Source organism: Poecile atricapillus, chromosome 17 (assembly GCF_030490865.1).
Source record: "Poecile atricapillus isolate bPoeAtr1 chromosome 17, bPoeAtr1.hap1, whole genome shotgun sequence".
NCBI classification, from domain to species: domain Eukaryota; kingdom Metazoa; phylum Chordata; class Aves; order Passeriformes; family Paridae; genus Poecile; species Poecile atricapillus.
In genome coordinates, this window is record NC_081265.1 from 6,667,870 (window position 1) to 6,685,348 (window position 17,479).

A 17,479-nucleotide genomic window follows, 5' to 3' on the forward strand; every position below is an offset into this window, starting at 1 on the left:
TGCATTGATCTTACCAAGTACCCAGCCATGGGTCACACCACACCTGGGGATTGTGCAGGGAGGTGCTCACAACTGCTCTGTCTGTTTTTAGCTGCATTTATCTTCAAGAGGGAGATTTGTGGGGATAGGATGGGGATGTCTAAGGGCCTTGATACACAGCTGTATTTCTGTGTCTGAAAGGAAGATACTCTCTTGCACGCTGGACTGTTGTGCCCCAACTACCATTACTGATGCTTCCCACTGGGTGGAAGAGTGGAAGTACCCCATGGATTAGCCAATTTGTTGACCTTGTGCCACAAACCCAAATATGTTCATTATTTCTCTGTGAATAACTGAAAGTCTAGGGAGACTGATCCTAATTTCATGTTATAGCTCAGGCTTCTCTACCTTAGCAAGGTATACAGAGCATGACACAGCACAGTGTGACTTCCCAAGCTGGACTGCAGTGAGACAGTTTCCTTTCTGGGATGAGGCCTTTCATCAACACCTCTGTGTTGTCCTTGCAGTATAGCCCTGGACCCTCTCTACCCATCCCGCTGCTCCTGGGAGACCTTTGGCTATGCCACCAGCACCACCCTGACCAATGGCTCTGAGGAGCTCACCCCGCTGCAGCTCTCAGGGCAGCTCAACAGCCTGCCCTGCTCCATGTCCTTCTGCCAAGAAGAGAGCACCAGCATCATCAGGCTCATAGAGCAGGTGAGCCAAGCAATCCCCTCTCCCTAGTGAAAGGAGCAGAGCCAAGAGCTCACATGAGCATTCTCCTTGAGGTGCCCATAATGTTGGCAGCAGGAGCTTTGCCTGTGTCTCCTGACCTTTGTCCAGGTAGCACAAGAGGGGCCTAGCCCTCCTGGTCCAAGGTGTAGGGAATGGTTTGGAAATGCTGCCATGGGGCAACAGAACATGAATATTGTTCATCTGGATGGAGTATACTCTTGCAGAGATCCCTAGCCAGATAACACTGCAGTGTTAAGGAGAAGTGTAACTCCAAAAAAGCCAGTAGTTTAAACAAACTTACCCCTTGGCTAAATCCTGCCTTTCCTTCAGAACCTCTCCATGTAGGCAAGAGACCTTCCCTTTTTGCTTTCAGTGTGTCCAGATCCTCTCCCCTCCCACTTCCCCTGCCAGGTTACATGCTCTGCCCCTGCCTGCCATAACTGCTCTTGGCTGGCAGCTGCTCCCAGCAGGGTTCTGAGGGCTTGTGCTTCCTTCCAGGCCAGGCATGCGACGTATGGGATCCGCAAGTGTTTCCTCTTCCTGCTGCAGTGCCAGCTGACCTTGGTTGTCATTCAGGTGAGTCCTGACCTGGCTGGAGACAGCATGTAGCCCAGAGGACAGGAGGGCTCGCATGGATATGGGTGGCTGCAGTGGGGCAGCCTCAAGAGAGGAAGGTGGCCTTCGGTCAGATTTACACAGTGTGGGGAAGTTAGAGATGGAGACTTTGTGATCTCAGCCTGTGCTGCTCCTTCTCCCTGATCCTCATACATTTACTTTCAAACCCCTTTTCCCTGGACAAAAGCATCCCCTGCAGCTCCTGCCACAGGAACATGTGAAGGGGCTGTGCAGTGGCAGCCCAGTTACCAGCTCATCCCAGCATTTCAGGGGAAGACAGCAGCATTTTGGGTAACAAGTCTGTCCTAGCTCATGCTCTTCACTCTGGGTTGTTTCTGTCCAGTTCCTCTCCTGCCTGGTGCAGCTGCCCCCCATCCTCAGTACCACAGACATCGTGTGGCTCTCCTGTTTCTGCTACCCACTGCTCAGGTGAGTCTGTCAGGGTGGAATCTCCTTCTACTCTCCACAGGATGCACAGACTCACTGTGTCCATGCTAAAATAAAGCTGACTTCACCCACAGCATGCTAAGAAGGCTGCAAGGATTATTCCAAGCACCTGCTTTGACAGGGTGCTTGGGAACAGTGACAGGAACATTTGTGTGCTGCTGTATTTACTCCTGCCTTGTGTGATGGAAAGTCTGAGGTGTCAGGTGGAGGCCAAGGTACCACAGGTGGTATTTTCCTCACTCATACATTTGGAGGTCACTTTTCTCTCTGTCTGCACCTGCCATGAATAACACCTTTTATGGCATATGTAAAGATAAGTGCCAGTGCTTCAAGCAGTCTGAGTAGGTTATTTGAGTTCAAATGTTAGATAAAAGCACAATAGCTCTTGTGCCTGACCACATTACTGAGACACTTAACTTACCTTTCTCCAGTATCTCGCTCCTGGGCAAGCCTCCCCACAGCTCCATCATGACCATGGCAACAGGAAAAAACTTGACTTCCATTCCCAAGAAGGTAGGTGGCCCCTCAGATTTAAATTGTCCACACATTTATCTCTCAGTTTTGTCCCAGTGTTGATGCATAGCTGAGGCTCTGTGCATTCCTACTGTGCTCAGTAAATTGATCCATGGCACGAGCCAGGGAGGGAATCCTGCATGCCCAGAGGGCAGATTCTCAGTGCAGCCTCTCATCTGTACTACAGCTTGTCTTTTGCAGCCACTGATGGTCCATGGGGAGGAGGTTGTACCAATGACATGCCCATGTCATCCTCCTTCCTTTCCCTTATTCACAGACTCAGCACTACTTCCTGCTCTGCTTCCTGCTGAAATTCAGCCTGACCATCTGCTCCTGCCTCATCTGCTTCGGGTTCACCCTGCATGAGTCCTGCAAAGGGGTGAACACCACCAGCCTCAACCTCACAGCCTGCTCCTCCATCATGCTGCACAGGTGAGGAACTGGGCCTGGCACACACATCCCTACTGCTCCTGGACTGATTCCACTCCTCTAACAAGCTTCAGCCTCTTCCATGAGCCACCAGGGCTGTAGCCTTGACAGCTACATCATTGCCCACTGTCACCTCCTGGTACCAGGGCAGCCTGAGCTCACACACAGATCCCTCAGCTGTTAAAGGAGGACATGGCTCTGGTGGGAACAGGTCAGGCAGTAAAGTGCCCACTGCTGACTTTCCTGTGTCCTCTCATTCACTAGCAATGCTTATGGTGCTCCTGACTGGTTTGGGACGTTTTCCAATGCTCTCCTGGTAGCCCAGAAGCTCACAGCTGGCCTGATTGTTTTACACACAGGTAAGTCCCTGTTCCCAGAACTCCATTCCCTGCTCTGGGGGAAAATGGGCATTCTCTGTCTCTTTCTTTGCTCCCTATGCCCAAGCACAAACTCGCTGATAAAAGCAGACACTGCAGTGGCCTCACAGCATAGGCACAACTCCCCCTTTCTCACTAAACAGTGTCCTGGCAGATTAAAGACAATACCCTCAGAACTGATTCTGCTTCCTACCAGCCTGGTGAAGTGCTGGTTCTGACCAGTCTCATCAGATGAGCCAAATCTCATTTACCTTCTTGAAAGTTAGTAGCAGCAGCTGTTGCTCTCCAGAAATATTCCCTGCTTCAAAAGTGTTTATATCCCTGCTGCTATTCTGTGAAGTACCCCATTGCCTTCCACAAAGGGCACTGGCATAGCTGTGACTCTTTGAGAGCTGGAAGCCTTTTTAAACCCTCTAGAGGGGTGTGGAGCCAGCTCCTGGCTGACCCTCATCACTTGCACCCATTGCCTGGCAGAGTGGGTTCAGCTGCTCCCTGACAATGCAAAAGTGTCTCAGCTCCCTGTCCTTTTTGTCCCATGGTGCTGGGCAGAGCACTGTGTCTTGAGATGTGTCCAGTCCTACAAAAATGTTTCCTGATTTGATGTCCAGCTTTGGAGAGAATGGGTTGCAGTAGCTGGAGTCCCTCAGACCACCAAGGCAAGGCAGGGGTGCTTTGCCAGGCAGCTGTTTGGAAGAGCCTGAGTGAAAGCTGGGCAGATGCTCAGTGCTGTACAGACAGCCCTGGGTCTCTGGCTGAATCTCTCTCTGGGCAGGAGCTTCCATCTCTTGCAGCCCTGGAACAAGGGTACACCCACCCCTGTCCCATTCCCCAGACCTGGGCCTTTGCCTGCTCTGTTTTAGCTCCCAGGCTGTGAACCAACCTCACAGTGAATAATTGTGTGCAGTACAACCACTGCACTGCCCCACCTGCATTCCAGGGACTTGGAATTGAGGTGAGGAGCCTGGTCTGAAAGAGCCTTGAATGGTAGGCTGGTTCCAGGGACATGAACCCCAGATCCCTTAGGAGTAACAGGTGTTGGTGTACCTTGTAAAGTGCTGTGTCTGTGTGTGATGCTAAATAATCCCCTTTTCCCTGCAGTGTTCATATCCATCACCCACGTCCATCGCACCAAGCCCCTGTGGAAGAAGAGCCCCCTCTCTAACCGTTGGTGGACGCTCACTGTGGCTGTTGTGTGAGTACCCCCAGGCCCTGGGGAGGTCCAGGATGCTGGAGAAAGGAGGGCCCCAGACCTGCTCCAGCCCCAGTTTGCTGGTGCTGAGGAGAATCAAGTACATAGCAATTGATCTCCACTGCTGAACTGGTGAAGGGTCTTTATTGTGAGCATTTCATCTGGGCCTGAATCCTGATGTGCAGATCCTGGGAGATTTATCAAGTCTGCTGAGATTTGCTGTGTCTGTTTTTAATCTTAGAGTGCTGGGGCAAGTGGCACAGACTGTGCTGGACCTGAAACTCTGGGAAAACCTCAACTCTTCTTTGACCTTTAACCACGTCTCCATCTCTCCGGTCTCATGGCTCCTGGGTTTTCTTTCCTTGGTCCTTGTGGTTATCATCAATGAGATTGTCAAGCTGCATGAAATCAGGTATGGGGGTTGTAGGGAGGATGGGGAGAAAGGGCTGAAGCTTCCCTCCAGCGTGGCCTTGAGCTGTACAAAATAATGATGCCCAGGGAACAGGCTGGGGAACAAAAAGGAAAAGCTGATTGCATTGTGTGAATCACCTGGCTATTGTGTGCAGGCCTACATTCCACCTCCCAGAGAGGAAGCACAGGGGAGGAAGGAGGGTCAGAGAAGGGCAGTGGCAGTGATTGGGAGCAGGAAGGGAGAACAAAATTTCTTTATCTCGAACCAAAGGGAAGGAGACAGTCAAGGTCTATGCAACACCAGTATGGAATTGGGGAGGGCTGTTCTCTCCATCTTGTCCCAAGAGGGCAGAAGCATTGAATCAGGAGAGGAAATGTGCCTTCACACAGGGCCTGGACTGTGGGACTCGTTTTCACAGGAAGTGGCTGAAGCCAAGAGTGAGTAGCAGGCAAAGTCACTGGCTGTTCTTCCCAGCACAGGGAGCAGCCAGAGCTGGGAGTCAACGCTAATGAACATTAATTCAGGAAATGGGCTGGGGAGGAAAAGCAGCAGGGAACCCTGATGGGGATAGAGACACCATCTCTGTTCCTGTGAAAGGTTTCTGAACCTTTCTGTGCTGTGTCTGGTGTCCCTGGAGATGGGATTTAGCTGGATGGGGTAGGATGGAGACCATGGGCTGCTCTCTGGATTTGATTCCCCTTCCAGGCTACCGCAGGGCCCAGGCCAGGGGCTTCCCTGCTTCTTGGGGCTAGCAGCTCAGGAATGGCCGTGGGGCAGTCTTACCTTTCACCCCTCTGCATACCAACTCTCTTTCTTCTTCTCCAGGGTCCGTGTCCGTTACCAAAAGAGGCAGAAGTTGCAGTTTGAAACCAAGCTGGGGATGAATTCACCATTTTAAAAGCACCCAAGCTCAAGTTCCCTGGAGCCAGGGCCAAACAGCCACTGGGAGAGTGGCTGCACCAAAGGCTCGGGGAGTTTTCTGTCTCACATGCAAACCAGACAGCCTTCTGGCAAAACTACATCTGCACCTTCCCAGGGCCCCAGGCAGGGATCCCTCCACAGGTATTCAGCCCCTTCCCAGGCTGCCAGGTACCCTCACAGGAACCTGCAAGCTCTGGTGCTTGTTCAGGCTGCTCTTCCTTTATTTATTTATTACTAGAGGTATTTGTTAGTATCATGGTGATGCTAAAACGAAGCGGCTCCTTTCCTCTTTGTGAGCAGATGGGTTTCCTGGGCCTGGCAGGAGAATCTGGGACCAGTAGGGCTGCTGAAGAAGGAGATCTCTATTGAAACCAGTTTTGGTTTTCCATCTCTGCCTGCTCTCCGTGTGTGCGTGCCTGTGCATGCCCTCCCCACCTCCCTGCCCTGTGTCCCGCGGCAAAGGAGCCATCCCTCTTGCAGTCCCAGGAGTGCTGGGAGCTCACATTCCCGAGGGGACAGTAGGAAGGGTCTCTGGACAGCTGGGCTAGGCCAGCCCTGCCCTCTAGTGTCGTTGTCACATCCATGTGCTGGCTGTGTCAGAAGAGGGATGGGATGAGACAGGGCTTTGGGAAAAGCTGCCTGTGATCCTCTGGTCTGGTGTAGAGGGAGGGCAGCTCTGCCTGCCTGCAGGGAGCCAGCATGGCTCAGCTTCCTGCAGCCTTGTTGAACCAGCTTTTGTCTTCTTTAACAACCCCCAGAGAGGTTTTATAGCTCTTCTCCTTTTTGTGATCCAAACTGCTGTTCTGCTTCAGTAATGTGCCTGCTTGAGAAAACCACAGCTCGAGATAAAGCCTGAGCCCTGACTATCCTGCCCTAGAGGGAGGGGATGTCTTTCCAGGCAGGATATCTGCAACTTGCAGTTGTGACTAATACAGAGCTGGTCAATGGCTTCTTTCCCAATCCCAGGATTGTGCTGCCTCCAGTTCTTGCTCCCCAAGGCACAGGGAACCACCCCCCCCCAATCATGTCTATCTGTGGTAGTGCTGGGAAGTCTCTCCCCTCTGTGCTAATGCCTTCACACAGAACCACAGAATGGTTTGGGTTGGAAGGGGCCTTAAAGCTTATCTTGTTCCACCCCCTGCCATGGGCACCCTGCCATGGGCAGGGATACCTTCCTCTATCCCAGGGTGCTCCAAGCCCTGTCCAACTTCCAGGGCTGAAATTCCAGGGATGAGGCAGCCACAACCTCCCTGGGCAACATCTGCTCAGTGTTTTTCTACAGGTCTCTTCATTTGCCTAGGGGACCTCTCCCCTGAGGGCTGCAGCAAACCATGATCTGTCCCAGTGCAATGCACAAGCTCCTGAGCTCTGACCAGACCCCATCTGTACTGGGAGCACTGGTCCTGTTGTGGGCTGACAGCCAAGGGCCACATAGGAGCACACAGGCTTGGCTACCAGAATATTTGCAGCTCGTGGAGATGTTGACTCTAGTTCTAAACACTAAAGCTGGGAAATCCTGGCCCTGTTTTTGGTCCCAACATTAACACTACAGTGTTTGGCTGTTACCTCCTCTTTGGTACCAGAGATTAACAAGTGGCAGCTGGTCCCTCCTGGGCAGGCAGGGAGCTGGCTGGAACCCCCAAGCTCTGCCCTGCTGCTCCACCTTGTCTTCCTCACTTTTCAGCATAACCAGAGAGCACGGACACAGCTGAGTGTCTCTAAGCAATACCCTCACCCTGCTGTGGAGCTGGTAGACGAGCAGAGCTGTCCCCAACCCCTGAGCTCTGGGGACACACTGAGGATGCTGCAGGAGGGCAGCTGGGGGTGTTCCATGCCCTGGACTCAGTTCCTCAGGTGGGGGATGTGGAGATCCCATGCTGTCAGGATTGCATGGGTTAGGGAGCCAGAAGCTCCCTGGGGAAGCACAGGGCTCCTCCCCTGCACCACGGCAGACAGGCTGGACTGTGCCCTCGCTCTTGGGCACCTGCAGGGAGAACAAGCTGCACCTTTCTCAGCCTCAGTTCACTAAATGCCACCTCTAGCTCTGTGACACCTGGCCCCTGAGAAATCAGCTTTCCTTCCTGATGCCAGGGTCAGGTCACAGGTGGGATAGCATCTCCTCCATGGCTGGGCTGAGCTGCAGAGGCAGCACAGAGCTGCTCACTGCTGTCCCAGCTTTCCCCCCACCCAGACCTTGGCTCTTGCCCTGTGCCATGAACTGTTGTAGGTGTTAAAAGGCAGCAGATTCCAGGGCTTCCTGCTGGCCACACCTTCCTCTGGAGGAGGCACCGTCAAGGTTTCCTCCTCTGGTTGATCACAAATGTTTATTTTCCTGCATCCTCCTTCCCCAGCTAGACTTGGAGGGAGCTAAAGTGTATGAATGGAGCCTTTAGGATGGTATTGCCAGTGCCACCCTTCCCTCAGCCATTGAAGTGTCTGAGGGTCAGAGTGCATGGCTTCAGAAGGAAATTTCCTACATCAAGATGTTTTTAAATGCTGTATATTTTATATTAAATTTTTTGGGATGTATGTAAAAATATTTCATTTGTATTAAAACTTGTAAATTGTATAAAAAAGAAAAAAAAAAAAAAAGAAACAAACCCAGACCCACAAGCATCCAGTATATGAATGGCAATAAATGATTGTCTTGGATAACACACCCAAGAGTTGGGAACAAGTTTGCACCCAGCAAAGGAAGGAGGTAAAAATGTCTGGCTGCTGGGGTCACAGGGTGTGATTTTCCTGTTGTAGGGACACAGCCTGAGAGCTTGATGCTCCTGGGATCCAGTTTTGGCCTTTTTCCCAGTTTCTGCTCAGCTTTGGGCAAATCTGTCCATCTCTGAAAGCTTCTTCCTCCAGCGTAAGTTTGCTTACCTGGTGGTTTCCTGCTTCAATCAAGGCTGGTGGCACGGTTTGAATCCCTCTGGTTGGGTGAAAGGTTGGGATGAGCTGGAAGAAGCACTGGGAGCACTGGAGACAAACAGTGGTGGGATAAAGAGGCCTGGGCTGCTTGTCCTGAGCAAAGCAGGCACTGGGGTGACAGCAGCCACACTAAACAGGCAGGAGGAAGGAGGAATGCTCTGCCTGGCACATGGGGACAGTGGAGGTGGCACATGGGCAGAGCTGGGCACAGGGACACTGGGACACTAGTGGTGTCACCAGAGACTCAACATTTACCTTACTGAAGGTGACTGGGACTCACCAGGGGAGATTATCAGAACCCTGGAGCACTAAAGCTGATCCTCCATGGACTTCAAGCAGTAGGAGACAAGCTAGTGCCATTTGACACAAAGGACACAACTAGGCAAAACTATCAAAAGGGTGAAATATGCCCCACTGTTTAATAGAATTTAGTCTTAATGGATGTTAGTGGAAAACAAAACACATGATTAACACAAACAGAGCAGATGGTTTAAAATCTGTTGTCAGTCTGGTGATTACATGGGCTATTTTTTTCCCTCACTGTCTCGCTGCACAGAGCAGGTGCAGCTGGGGTCAGTTATTCCCAATTGCAGTGTACATAACTTACACACCATACAGTAGCTTCAAAATAGAGATCTAGAGCTCAAAAAATAGGCATTCTTCTGCAAAATCAAATGTTTAGTTCCCTTATTGACAAAGAGAGAGCAGCATTGTGCTGCCCTCAGGTGGCTCAGACATCGGCAGCTCCACCCCAGTGTCCTCTTATCCCTGACCCAAGACTCGCAGTTCTGGTTAGTAAATATATAGAATAAATCACATTTAAAATATATACATTGGCCTTTAAAAAAAAACATTTACAGTTTATCAACATTGGAAAAAAAAATAACTGGGCTTGTCCCAGGTTGACTCATGAGAGTAAAAAATCAGTTTTAAAAGGTTTCTGTGAACCTCTTTATAAAGTGCCACTGGTTGTAGCTATTTGAAAACACCATGTCCATGACGTGGCACTCAGACACAGGCAGTGGATACACTCAGTGTGGGACAGAAATCAGAGCCAGGGAAGAAGTGTCTTACCCGCCTCACACTGACCTCAAGTCCCGGACAATGATGGAATTTTAGTTTTTTTCAGGGCCTTTTGTCTTTGCTTTTCAGCCCAGAAACCAGGCTGGCACATCTTGCCTGCTCAGCCCATGGCATAGCTGCCCTCAGGAGCAGAGACCCTCAGGAATGTTCAGGTGGACTTTGCTCCCCTTCCCATACAAGGGGCTGCAAACGAGCCCAATCCAGCTGCAAACTCCCAAGAGGATTGGGAAGCAACTGCCTTCTCAGCCACCTTCTCCCTCTCCAGTTTGGTTTTACATTGGTGAATCTTTTTTTTTTTTTTTTTTAAAAAAAGGGAAATATGTGGAATTTTCTTTCCCTTTGTTTGGAATTTTTGTAGCAAATGGCACTTCAGCACAATCTTCAGTTCCCTTCTGGTGCTCCGATGCTTTCATTTGCTTGGCATGCCGAACGCCAGCCAAGTTCGGGGCTCTTGGACATATTTAGCCATGCACTGCTGAGCAGATCCTGCGAGAGAAAGCTGTCTCGGAGCGCTGCAGAGAGCTCTCCCTGCCGTTCCCCGCTGCAGCCACGGGCTGTGGCCGCATCCAGCGCGGGAGCTGCTCCCGAGCCCAATTCCCGGTGCATCCGGGGTCAGCTCCCCCGCCGGGCTGCGGAGCCGCGGGGAAGGATCGCGTCTCTAACGCTGCTACTGTTGAACAATGCTCACGGCCGGGTTTGTGCCAGCAGCTCACTGCAGGGAGGGGCACTGGGAAATGGGATTTTTCTCCCAAAAAAAAGGGATAAGGGAGAGGAGAAAAAAATTTAAAAGCATGAATCATGCTGCTGCTGCACTCTGGAAGGACCAGGGTGGGGGTTTGCATAGGCACGATGTTGGCAGAGGGCAAACTCCATTGAGCAGCATGATCCAGACGGACTGGCCCAAATTCCCAGGTTTTTGGCACTGCCATCACCATCCTCATCACTCTGGGAAGGGGCAGGAAGGCTCCCATGTCCGGCAGGGCCGTGGCAGAGCATCCGCTGCCCTGCAGACTGTGCCAGCCCCATCTCGAGGGGTCTGCAGGTCCCACTGGAGGGATTTCGATCCACTTGGATTTCACGCTGCCCGACGCTGACGCGTTTGGAAAAGCGGCAAATAAAGCAGAAAGGTTTCTTCTCGCTCTGCAAGCTGCCAAATTGCAACAAGCCCTGTCGTCTTTTAGCTGCTGTCAGGCCTGGCCGGGGCTGCGGCTGCACAGTGAATCGCCAGCTCGGTGGTGGCTGCCCGGGGAGGTCTCTCCTGTGACACATTGTTGGCAGGGGATAAATAATAAGAGGCAGGATTTGACAATGCAGTGGGGAAAGAGAAGGGTCCCTTGTGGAGGCTCCTCAGCTCTGTGCAAGGGAGCAAGGGCTTCTCTGTGGCCTCCAGGACTGCATGTGCAGCCCCTCTGGGCTCTCCTCCTGCAGCCAGTCTGGTGGGAAATGCATGACCCCCTCGGAAACCGGCCCAAGGCCTCGCTGTCACATGTGACACAGAGCCAGGGGTGGCCAAGGAGGGCAGCTTTGTTCCCAGCCACAGTGCAAAGTGTGGGGAGGGAGGTGGCTGGAGGGACCTGCAGGCACTGCTCGGTGCCAGATCCACTCTTCCCCCATCACGAGAGGCACTGGTGGAGCAGCTGGAGGTGGGGAGGGAAGGAGGGAGCAAGCCTCAGTCCAGCATTGCATCCAGCTGGTCGGCCAGGTCGTCAAACATGTTGCTGATGTCTTCCAAGATGTTCTTGGCCGAGTGCACAGTCCCAGGGTGGCTGGGGAGGAAAGGGAGAGAGTCAAAGCACTGCTCCAAGGCTGCAGGTGCTGATGGGGAAGTTTGGCCAGGCTCGACCCAACCCAGCAGCAGGAGCTCAGCACAGAGCTGGGCTTGAGCATGTGTGACCTGTGTGGTGCAGGCATGACGTGCCCATGCAGAGCCCTTCTCCTGCCCTCCCTGGTACCTTCCCAACCCCATCTCGAGGGGCCCAGCCCCAGCATTTCCCTCACCTCTCCGCCTCCTCCACTGTGATCTTCTTCTCAGCTGCCTGCAGTGTGGCAGCCAGGCTGGAGTTGGTCTGCTCCAGCCGCTGCTGGGCCAGGGTGGCACCTGGGGCAGCTGCCAAAGGCTTTGCTGTCACCTTGCTGCTCGTTTCCAGCATCAGTGAGCCAGGGCTGGGCAGGGACCCGATCACATCCGGCACTGCCTCCGTGGCTGCCCATGGAGCAACAGTGTGGCGGGACGGCTGCAGCACCTGCTGGTAGATGGTCTTGGGTCCAGAGAAGACGAGCTTGGTGGATGCCACGGAGGTGTGCTTGGCAGGGACATCTGCAAAGGAAGGCGCCTTATGGTAGGTGGTGGCACAGGTCTTCCTCACCTCCCACACCAACACAGAGGGAGCCCCACCACCACCTTGGAGACGGCTCCACAAGCCCCCATACCTGGAGTGGGTGTCCTCACCACAGCCGTGCCAACCAGCTCTGTGGGGCTGGGGGCTTTGGTGGGGCTTGGGGCCTTCTTCATCCCTTTTTCCAGCGACAAGATGCTTTTCTCTATCTCAGCAATCCTGAACTCCACGCTGTCATCGTCAAAGGCATCCCCGGCCAGCGTGGGCCGTGGTGCCGGTGCCTGGGCAGGGGGGCCTGCGATGCTCACCGCTTGGGCCTGGGCATACTGGGGTGTGGAGGTGCCCCCCACCTCCGCCTGCCCTGCCATGCTGAACGCCTTCAGCACCGCCTGCAGCGGCTCCCGCTCCCTGAAGCGCGGCCGGCGCTTCACCGTGTCCGACTCAGTGAGGTTGAACTCCAGCACAGGCGGCTCCTTGATCACAGCGGGGGCTGCTGGCTCCTTCCCAGTGGAGCCCTGGGGCTCTGCCTGCTGGGAACCAAGCTCCGTGTCCGGCACAGCCGTGTCAGCCTTGGAATGCCCGCTGGGCTTTGGCCGCTGTTTGATGGTTAAATTGCCTTCTTCTGCAAAGGGGATGCACTCACTGGAGCTGTTCTGGGATGATGAAGAGGAGACCCCTGGCTTGGCCTCCTCATCTGTGTCTGAGCAGGCGTCCTCCTGCTCACCCTGTGCAGCCACCTCTGTCATAGGAGCGCTGGGCTCACTCACTGTCCGTCTCCGTGGCTTGCCACTCTCAAAGGGGTCCCTGCTGCCATCGGAAAGTGTGGCACTGCTGGCATCACCACCATCGTGGGACCCCTCACCCACACCCGCCCGGGGGTGACAGTCCTGAGTCAGGTGCAACGGCTTTGGGGCCAGGAGGGGCTTGGATGGACCTGGTGTTCCTTGCAGTGCAGCCGCCAGACTCTTCACTGTCCTGCCACGGCTGGCATCACTGGGGGCAGCACCCGCATCAACCACATCCTGAGGGGCTGTGGGCTGCCGCTCCGGGCTGGGGGGCCGCTCGCCGTCTGCCTCAGCAGCGAGGGCACTGGACACGGAACTGAGGCGCTTGGGAGGCGGCGGCGGAGGGCCCTTGCGCTTGGCCCGGATGGCAAAGGACTGGCTGCGGGTCACCTTGGCATCCGTCTGCAGACAGGCCCGCGGCATCTGGCTGCGGCCTGGCCGCCGCGTCAGCGTGGCGTAGGAGCCCAGGGTGCTGCTGGGGACCCCCTCCTCCTCCTCATGCTCCCCATCTGACAGCGCATAGCGGTTCAGGCTGTGAGAGCGCTTCTTGTGTTTCAAGCCTTCGCCCCCGTTGTGCTGCTCCCCGGCCTTGGGGGCTGTGGTGGGTGGCTCCGTGGGGCCACACTGGCTGTGCAGGTAGGAGAAGCCTTTTTGGGCTGATGTCTGCAGGCTGCTCTTCTGCCCAGGGGAGATGGAGGGGTATGGGTGTGCCAGGGCCTTGGGCTGCTCTGCCCCCAGCATGGACGGGGCCGTTGAGGATTTCAGGGAGACGTGTGGGTACATGAAGACGTAGGGGGCTGTTCCCTTGCTGGGAGTCTGGGGAGGAGTACAGGAAGTGACTGCTGGAGTCCCAGCTGCTTTCTGAGCCACAGGCCAGGTGTACTGATCCGTGCCTTCAGGCAGGTTCCTCTCCTTGAGAGGGCTGCCCCCGCCGTTGGCAAAGCCATTCAGCCCCTCAGGGGACACGAGCTTTCCATAGGGCTCAGGGCTGGGCCGGCCTGGCAGGCTGGCCGGGCTCTCCTTGCTGCGGGGGGGAGCACAGGACTGCCCACTGCTGCTGCTGCTCTCGCCACTGCCCAGGCTGTCCTGCGAGGGGCTGGAGAGGCGCCTGGACAGCACATTGTCCTGCGAGTGCCCTGAGCCTCGCGACCGCACCCCGATGCTCTCCTGGCTCCGTGACATTCCCTGGCTGCTCTTGATGCCGAGTGTGTCGTGGCAGCTGTTGGACATGGCTGTCTGGAGCTCGTAGCTGAGCTCACTGTCCTGGAAGGTTGTCATTTTGGGCGTGTGTGGGGACTGACACTCCCCGTTCTCCAGTGACTCAATGGTGACAATGTCCAGGGAACCGGGGACTTTGCGTCTCGCCAGAGTTGCTTCTGCTTGGTTGAGGCTTTTGCGGAGGTCTCTGAGCTTCTTGACAGCCAACATGATCTTCTTCTGGTGGCCTGCAGGAAGGAAAGGGACATTGGGTCAGCTCCAGCCCCCAAGGCCTTTTTCCAGGCCAAGAAGAGTAGTAGTTACGTCACACACTGGGGCAATGGCCTTAGGGTTATCTAAACCCTGCTGATGGGAGGAGACAAACTACTGCTGGCATCTACCTAGCTGGGCCCAGCTCCAGCTGGCCAAGGAGAGTTCTTAGGGACAGCCAGGAACTGCCCTTTCTGGGTGCTCAGGACATGCCTGCACTTCCCAGCCTGAGGGAGAATGGGGTGTGGGGACCTGGGTTGGAAACTTGGCTGCCCTGGGCCACCCCAGCATGGCAGGAGGGACTCACCCAGCTTGTTGATGCCAATCTCTTGCAGATCCTCCCACGTCAGGTCCGTCACGATGGTGATAGAATCATAGCCGTTGTTCACCAGCTTTTTGTGGTACTGGGGCAACCCAATGGCACTGAGCCAGTCCATCAGGTCAGCCTGGAAAGAGCATGGAGCCGCTGCCATGAGCATCAAGGAATGGGCAGCACCTTCAGCATCCCCTCCCTGCCCAGGAAATGGTTTTTAGGGTGTCTCTGACTGCTTTAATGCAGTCAAAGCTATTCACTTACAGACCCCATCCTATCCTATCCTGGTTAGAGAGCTCTGAGTAAAAAGACCTGAAGAAAGGGTGTGACCAAAGCTTTGGTGCCAGGAACTCACCGGGATGTAGTTGGGCAGCCACTCAGCAATGCTGAGCTGTCCAATTTCTGTGGAGATCTTTTTCCTGTGGCCTGGTTTGGTCACACCAATTGCTGTCAGATCCTAAGGGGAGCAGAGTGGGGCCGTGGTCAGCAGTGGATCAGGCTGCTCAGGGCAGTGTGTACCCACTGCTGGCAGCTCTGGCTGGGGAAAGACCTGCCTCACCTCCGGGGTCATGCGGCTGATGGTGGGGACGTCGTAGCCAGCATTGAGGAAGTTGACAGTGTACGACTCCAGCTGGAACTCACGCAGCCAGTTGTAAATGGCTTCTGCATCCTGGGGAGAGGACAGGACACAGAACAGCCCATGACAGTGGCTGCAGGGGCTGGAAGAACCTGACTGCACCAGGCAAGATAACAGGATCTCTCTGGGCGAGACCCACTTGAGTCCTGAAGACTCAGTTCCCTGTGTCCCTGGTGCAGTGAGAGCTGGGCTGAGTGCCCCAAACATGGCCCCCTCACCCAGCACACTATTCCCCAGTTGTTCCAGTTACCTTTCCCTCAAGGAGCTGCTCAGGACGCACGAACTGGTGGGAGAAGACCCTGTCTCCAGGGGGGCAGCTGCCTGGGGTCTGGAGGCCCTGTGGCCCTGTCAGAAAGAAGAGTGGAGAACTGTCCCAAGGGCACTTGAACAGTGAACAGCCTCTAGGACTGCAGGGACAGCTGTCCCCAAGGCCCCATGGAGTTGGGACAGCCCTCACCTGCTGGGGAGGTCCCATTGTGTGGCTCTGATCCCAAAAGGTGTTGCTGGAGGTTGTCACCAGTGGAGGGAAGAGGCTGAGAAAGAGGAGGAGTGAGTGGAGGAAGAACACAACTCTGGAGACTGGCTTTGTCACACCCCCAGGAGCAGAGTGGGGGTCCCCATGCTGGGCTGCTGGTCACAGCTTCACCCAGCAACAGGCTGGCCTCCAGCAAGAGTTCTGGGCAGGATTTGGCTCAGGGCCTTTTATTATCCTCTCTGGTAACACAGGACATGATGGAGATGCTATGTGATGCCAACCACAGCCTCCAGCTCCACTCACAAAGGCCAGCTGTGCTTTGGGGAACAACTGGGATCCCCCCAGGAGCATCTCTCTGCTGAGTCTTGGCAACAAGTAGGTGTTTGGTGTAGGATACTCAACTCCTTTACTAGGAGGGGGTATGGAAGGGGATGGGGCTCCATCTCCAGCTCGAGCCAGCACACGGGAGCAGCACAGGGGAACAGGGGCAGGTGCCTACCCTGGCATTCTCGATGAGGATGCTGGTGCTCTGCCCATTGGTGCCCTCGGTGCTCTGGCCACTGCCAGCACTGCGGATGCTTCCAATGCTGCCCTCACTGCCCACGCTGTTCCTGTCTCCTGCTGCTTGGGGCAAGTAAGGAGCCCGTCAGCAGCTGCCCGGGACTGGGGGTGACACAGGGCACAGAGATCCCCAGCAAGGACCCCGAGTGCCAACACAATGATCCCACTGATCTCCCGCAAAATCCCTCCAGCCACAGACAATGCATCAGTTCCCTCCTGCCTCCCAGCATGCACAACACAGACAGATGACCTGGGCTGGCAAGGGACACACAGAGGGCTGAGACACAAGGAGAGAAGGGGCTATTCTAAGGGCTCCCCAAAACTCCCTTTTTCTGCATCTGCTCCCTCTCATCTGGCTGCTTCCCCATGGAGAAGGGCTGGGAACAGGGGAAGGTCCCCAGCCCCTCTCCCTCCCTAGGTGCCCCCCTGACCTGAGCTGTCAGGGCCTGGGGCCGTCCGGGTTAGGGTGAGGTGACCGAAGGCCGCTGGGCCGCTCGGGGCTGCCGGGTGCGGACACTCGTCGGGGAGGTGCTGCAGCCCCCCAGGGGGGGCTGGGAGGGCCCCGGGGGGACCCTGGCGCTGCTGTGCAGGTGCCACACGGGGGACAACCATGCCTGCATTCAAAGACAAAACACGCGTGGTCAGAGCTCATGCAGGAGGCAGGGACAGGGACAGAGCTGAGCCACAACCCCCAAAGTAGTATCCCAACCACAGTGACACGCCCTTAGTCCTTCTCTTCCCCCCTAGCTAGTCAGGGCTGCAGGGCCTGTCCGACAGGAGGTGCTGGGAAGGCTGGGAAGGTTTTGCACAGGGGACTGTCCCCATCCTGCCCAGGATGGCCACTGACCTGTCCGCTTGCTGATGACTTCAGCAATGGAGGGGGGGAAGTACCCGACCCGGTCAGTGCCTTTCTGAGCGTCGTGGATGTGCCCCTTCCATCGGCCATCTGGATGCTGCTCCAGGACCTGCCATGGGACAAGAGGGATGGGGCTGGTTACTCAGGGCCATGGTGGGGCAGGGGGATGGGGAGCAGAGAGCAGCCTCACCGTGATAACGTCTCCTGCTCGGACATTGAGAGCAGTTGGGTCATGGAGGTTCCAAAAATCCTTCAAAGCTCGGACCTTCAGGATTCCTGATGCCTCTGAAGGCAAGGGACAGAGGAAGAAAGAAGGTGCCAAAGCGTAAGGAGGAAAGAGAGGAGTCCAGGAAGGGCAGAAGGAGAAAGCAAGAGCAAGGAGAGGAGAGAAGAAAACATTAATACTGCAGAAAGGACTCAATCCCCA

At 55.1% G+C, this 17,479-nt stretch overlaps 2 protein-coding genes across 7 annotated transcripts in view; one reads left to right on the top strand and one right to left on the bottom strand.

Annotated features, from left to right (window-relative positions):
- TMEM94 (transmembrane protein 94) overlaps window positions 1-17,479 on the top strand; it is a 73,430-nt gene that overhangs the window by 49,904 nt on the left and 6,047 nt on the right. For 2 of the 4 annotated variants that reach the window (XM_058852693.1, XM_058852694.1), the window contains 9 exons: window positions 507-696; window positions 1,213-1,290; window positions 1,673-1,758; window positions 2,208-2,289; window positions 2,567-2,721; window positions 2,983-3,077; window positions 4,194-4,287; window positions 4,526-4,696; window positions 5,522-9,376. In XM_058852693.1, the coding sequence (XP_058708676.1) occupies window positions 507-696; window positions 1,213-1,290; window positions 1,673-1,758; window positions 2,208-2,289; window positions 2,567-2,721; window positions 2,983-3,077; window positions 4,194-4,287; window positions 4,526-4,696; window positions 5,522-5,594 (1,024 nt within the window). In that variant the 3' untranslated portion in view covers window positions 5,595-9,376. Of the gene's footprint in view, window positions 1-506; window positions 697-1,212; window positions 1,291-1,672; window positions 1,759-2,207; window positions 2,290-2,566; window positions 2,722-2,982; window positions 3,078-4,193; window positions 4,288-4,525; window positions 4,697-5,521; window positions 9,377-17,479 lie in introns of those variants that run through there. The other 2 variants (XR_009279068.1, XR_009279069.1) reach the window with 2 other exon arrangements.
- The window catches only part of CASKIN2 (CASK interacting protein 2), a 33,500-nt gene continuing 24,949 nt past the window's right edge, over window positions 8,929-17,479 (bottom strand). Inside the window, exons 10-21 of one of the 3 annotated variants that reach the window (XM_058852691.1) lie at window positions 17,243-17,328; window positions 17,044-17,161; window positions 16,628-16,810; window positions 16,135-16,256; window positions 15,618-15,693; window positions 15,411-15,505; window positions 15,083-15,193; window positions 14,879-14,980; window positions 14,518-14,656; window positions 12,053-14,188; window positions 11,621-11,939; window positions 8,929-11,388 (exon numbers count right to left, since the gene is read on the bottom strand). In XM_058852691.1, coding sequence (XP_058708674.1) covers window positions 11,292-11,388; window positions 11,621-11,939; window positions 12,053-14,188; window positions 14,518-14,656; window positions 14,879-14,980; window positions 15,083-15,193; window positions 15,411-15,505; window positions 15,618-15,693; window positions 16,135-16,256; window positions 16,628-16,810; window positions 17,044-17,161; window positions 17,243-17,328 — 3,584 coding nt within the window. In that variant the 3' untranslated portion in view covers window positions 8,929-11,291. Of the gene's footprint in view, window positions 11,389-11,620; window positions 11,940-12,052; window positions 14,189-14,517; window positions 14,657-14,878; window positions 14,981-15,082; window positions 15,194-15,410; window positions 15,506-15,617; window positions 15,694-16,134; window positions 16,257-16,627; window positions 16,811-17,043; window positions 17,162-17,242; window positions 17,338-17,479 lie in introns of all 3 variants that reach the window. The other 2 variants (XM_058852690.1, XM_058852692.1) reach the window with 2 other exon arrangements.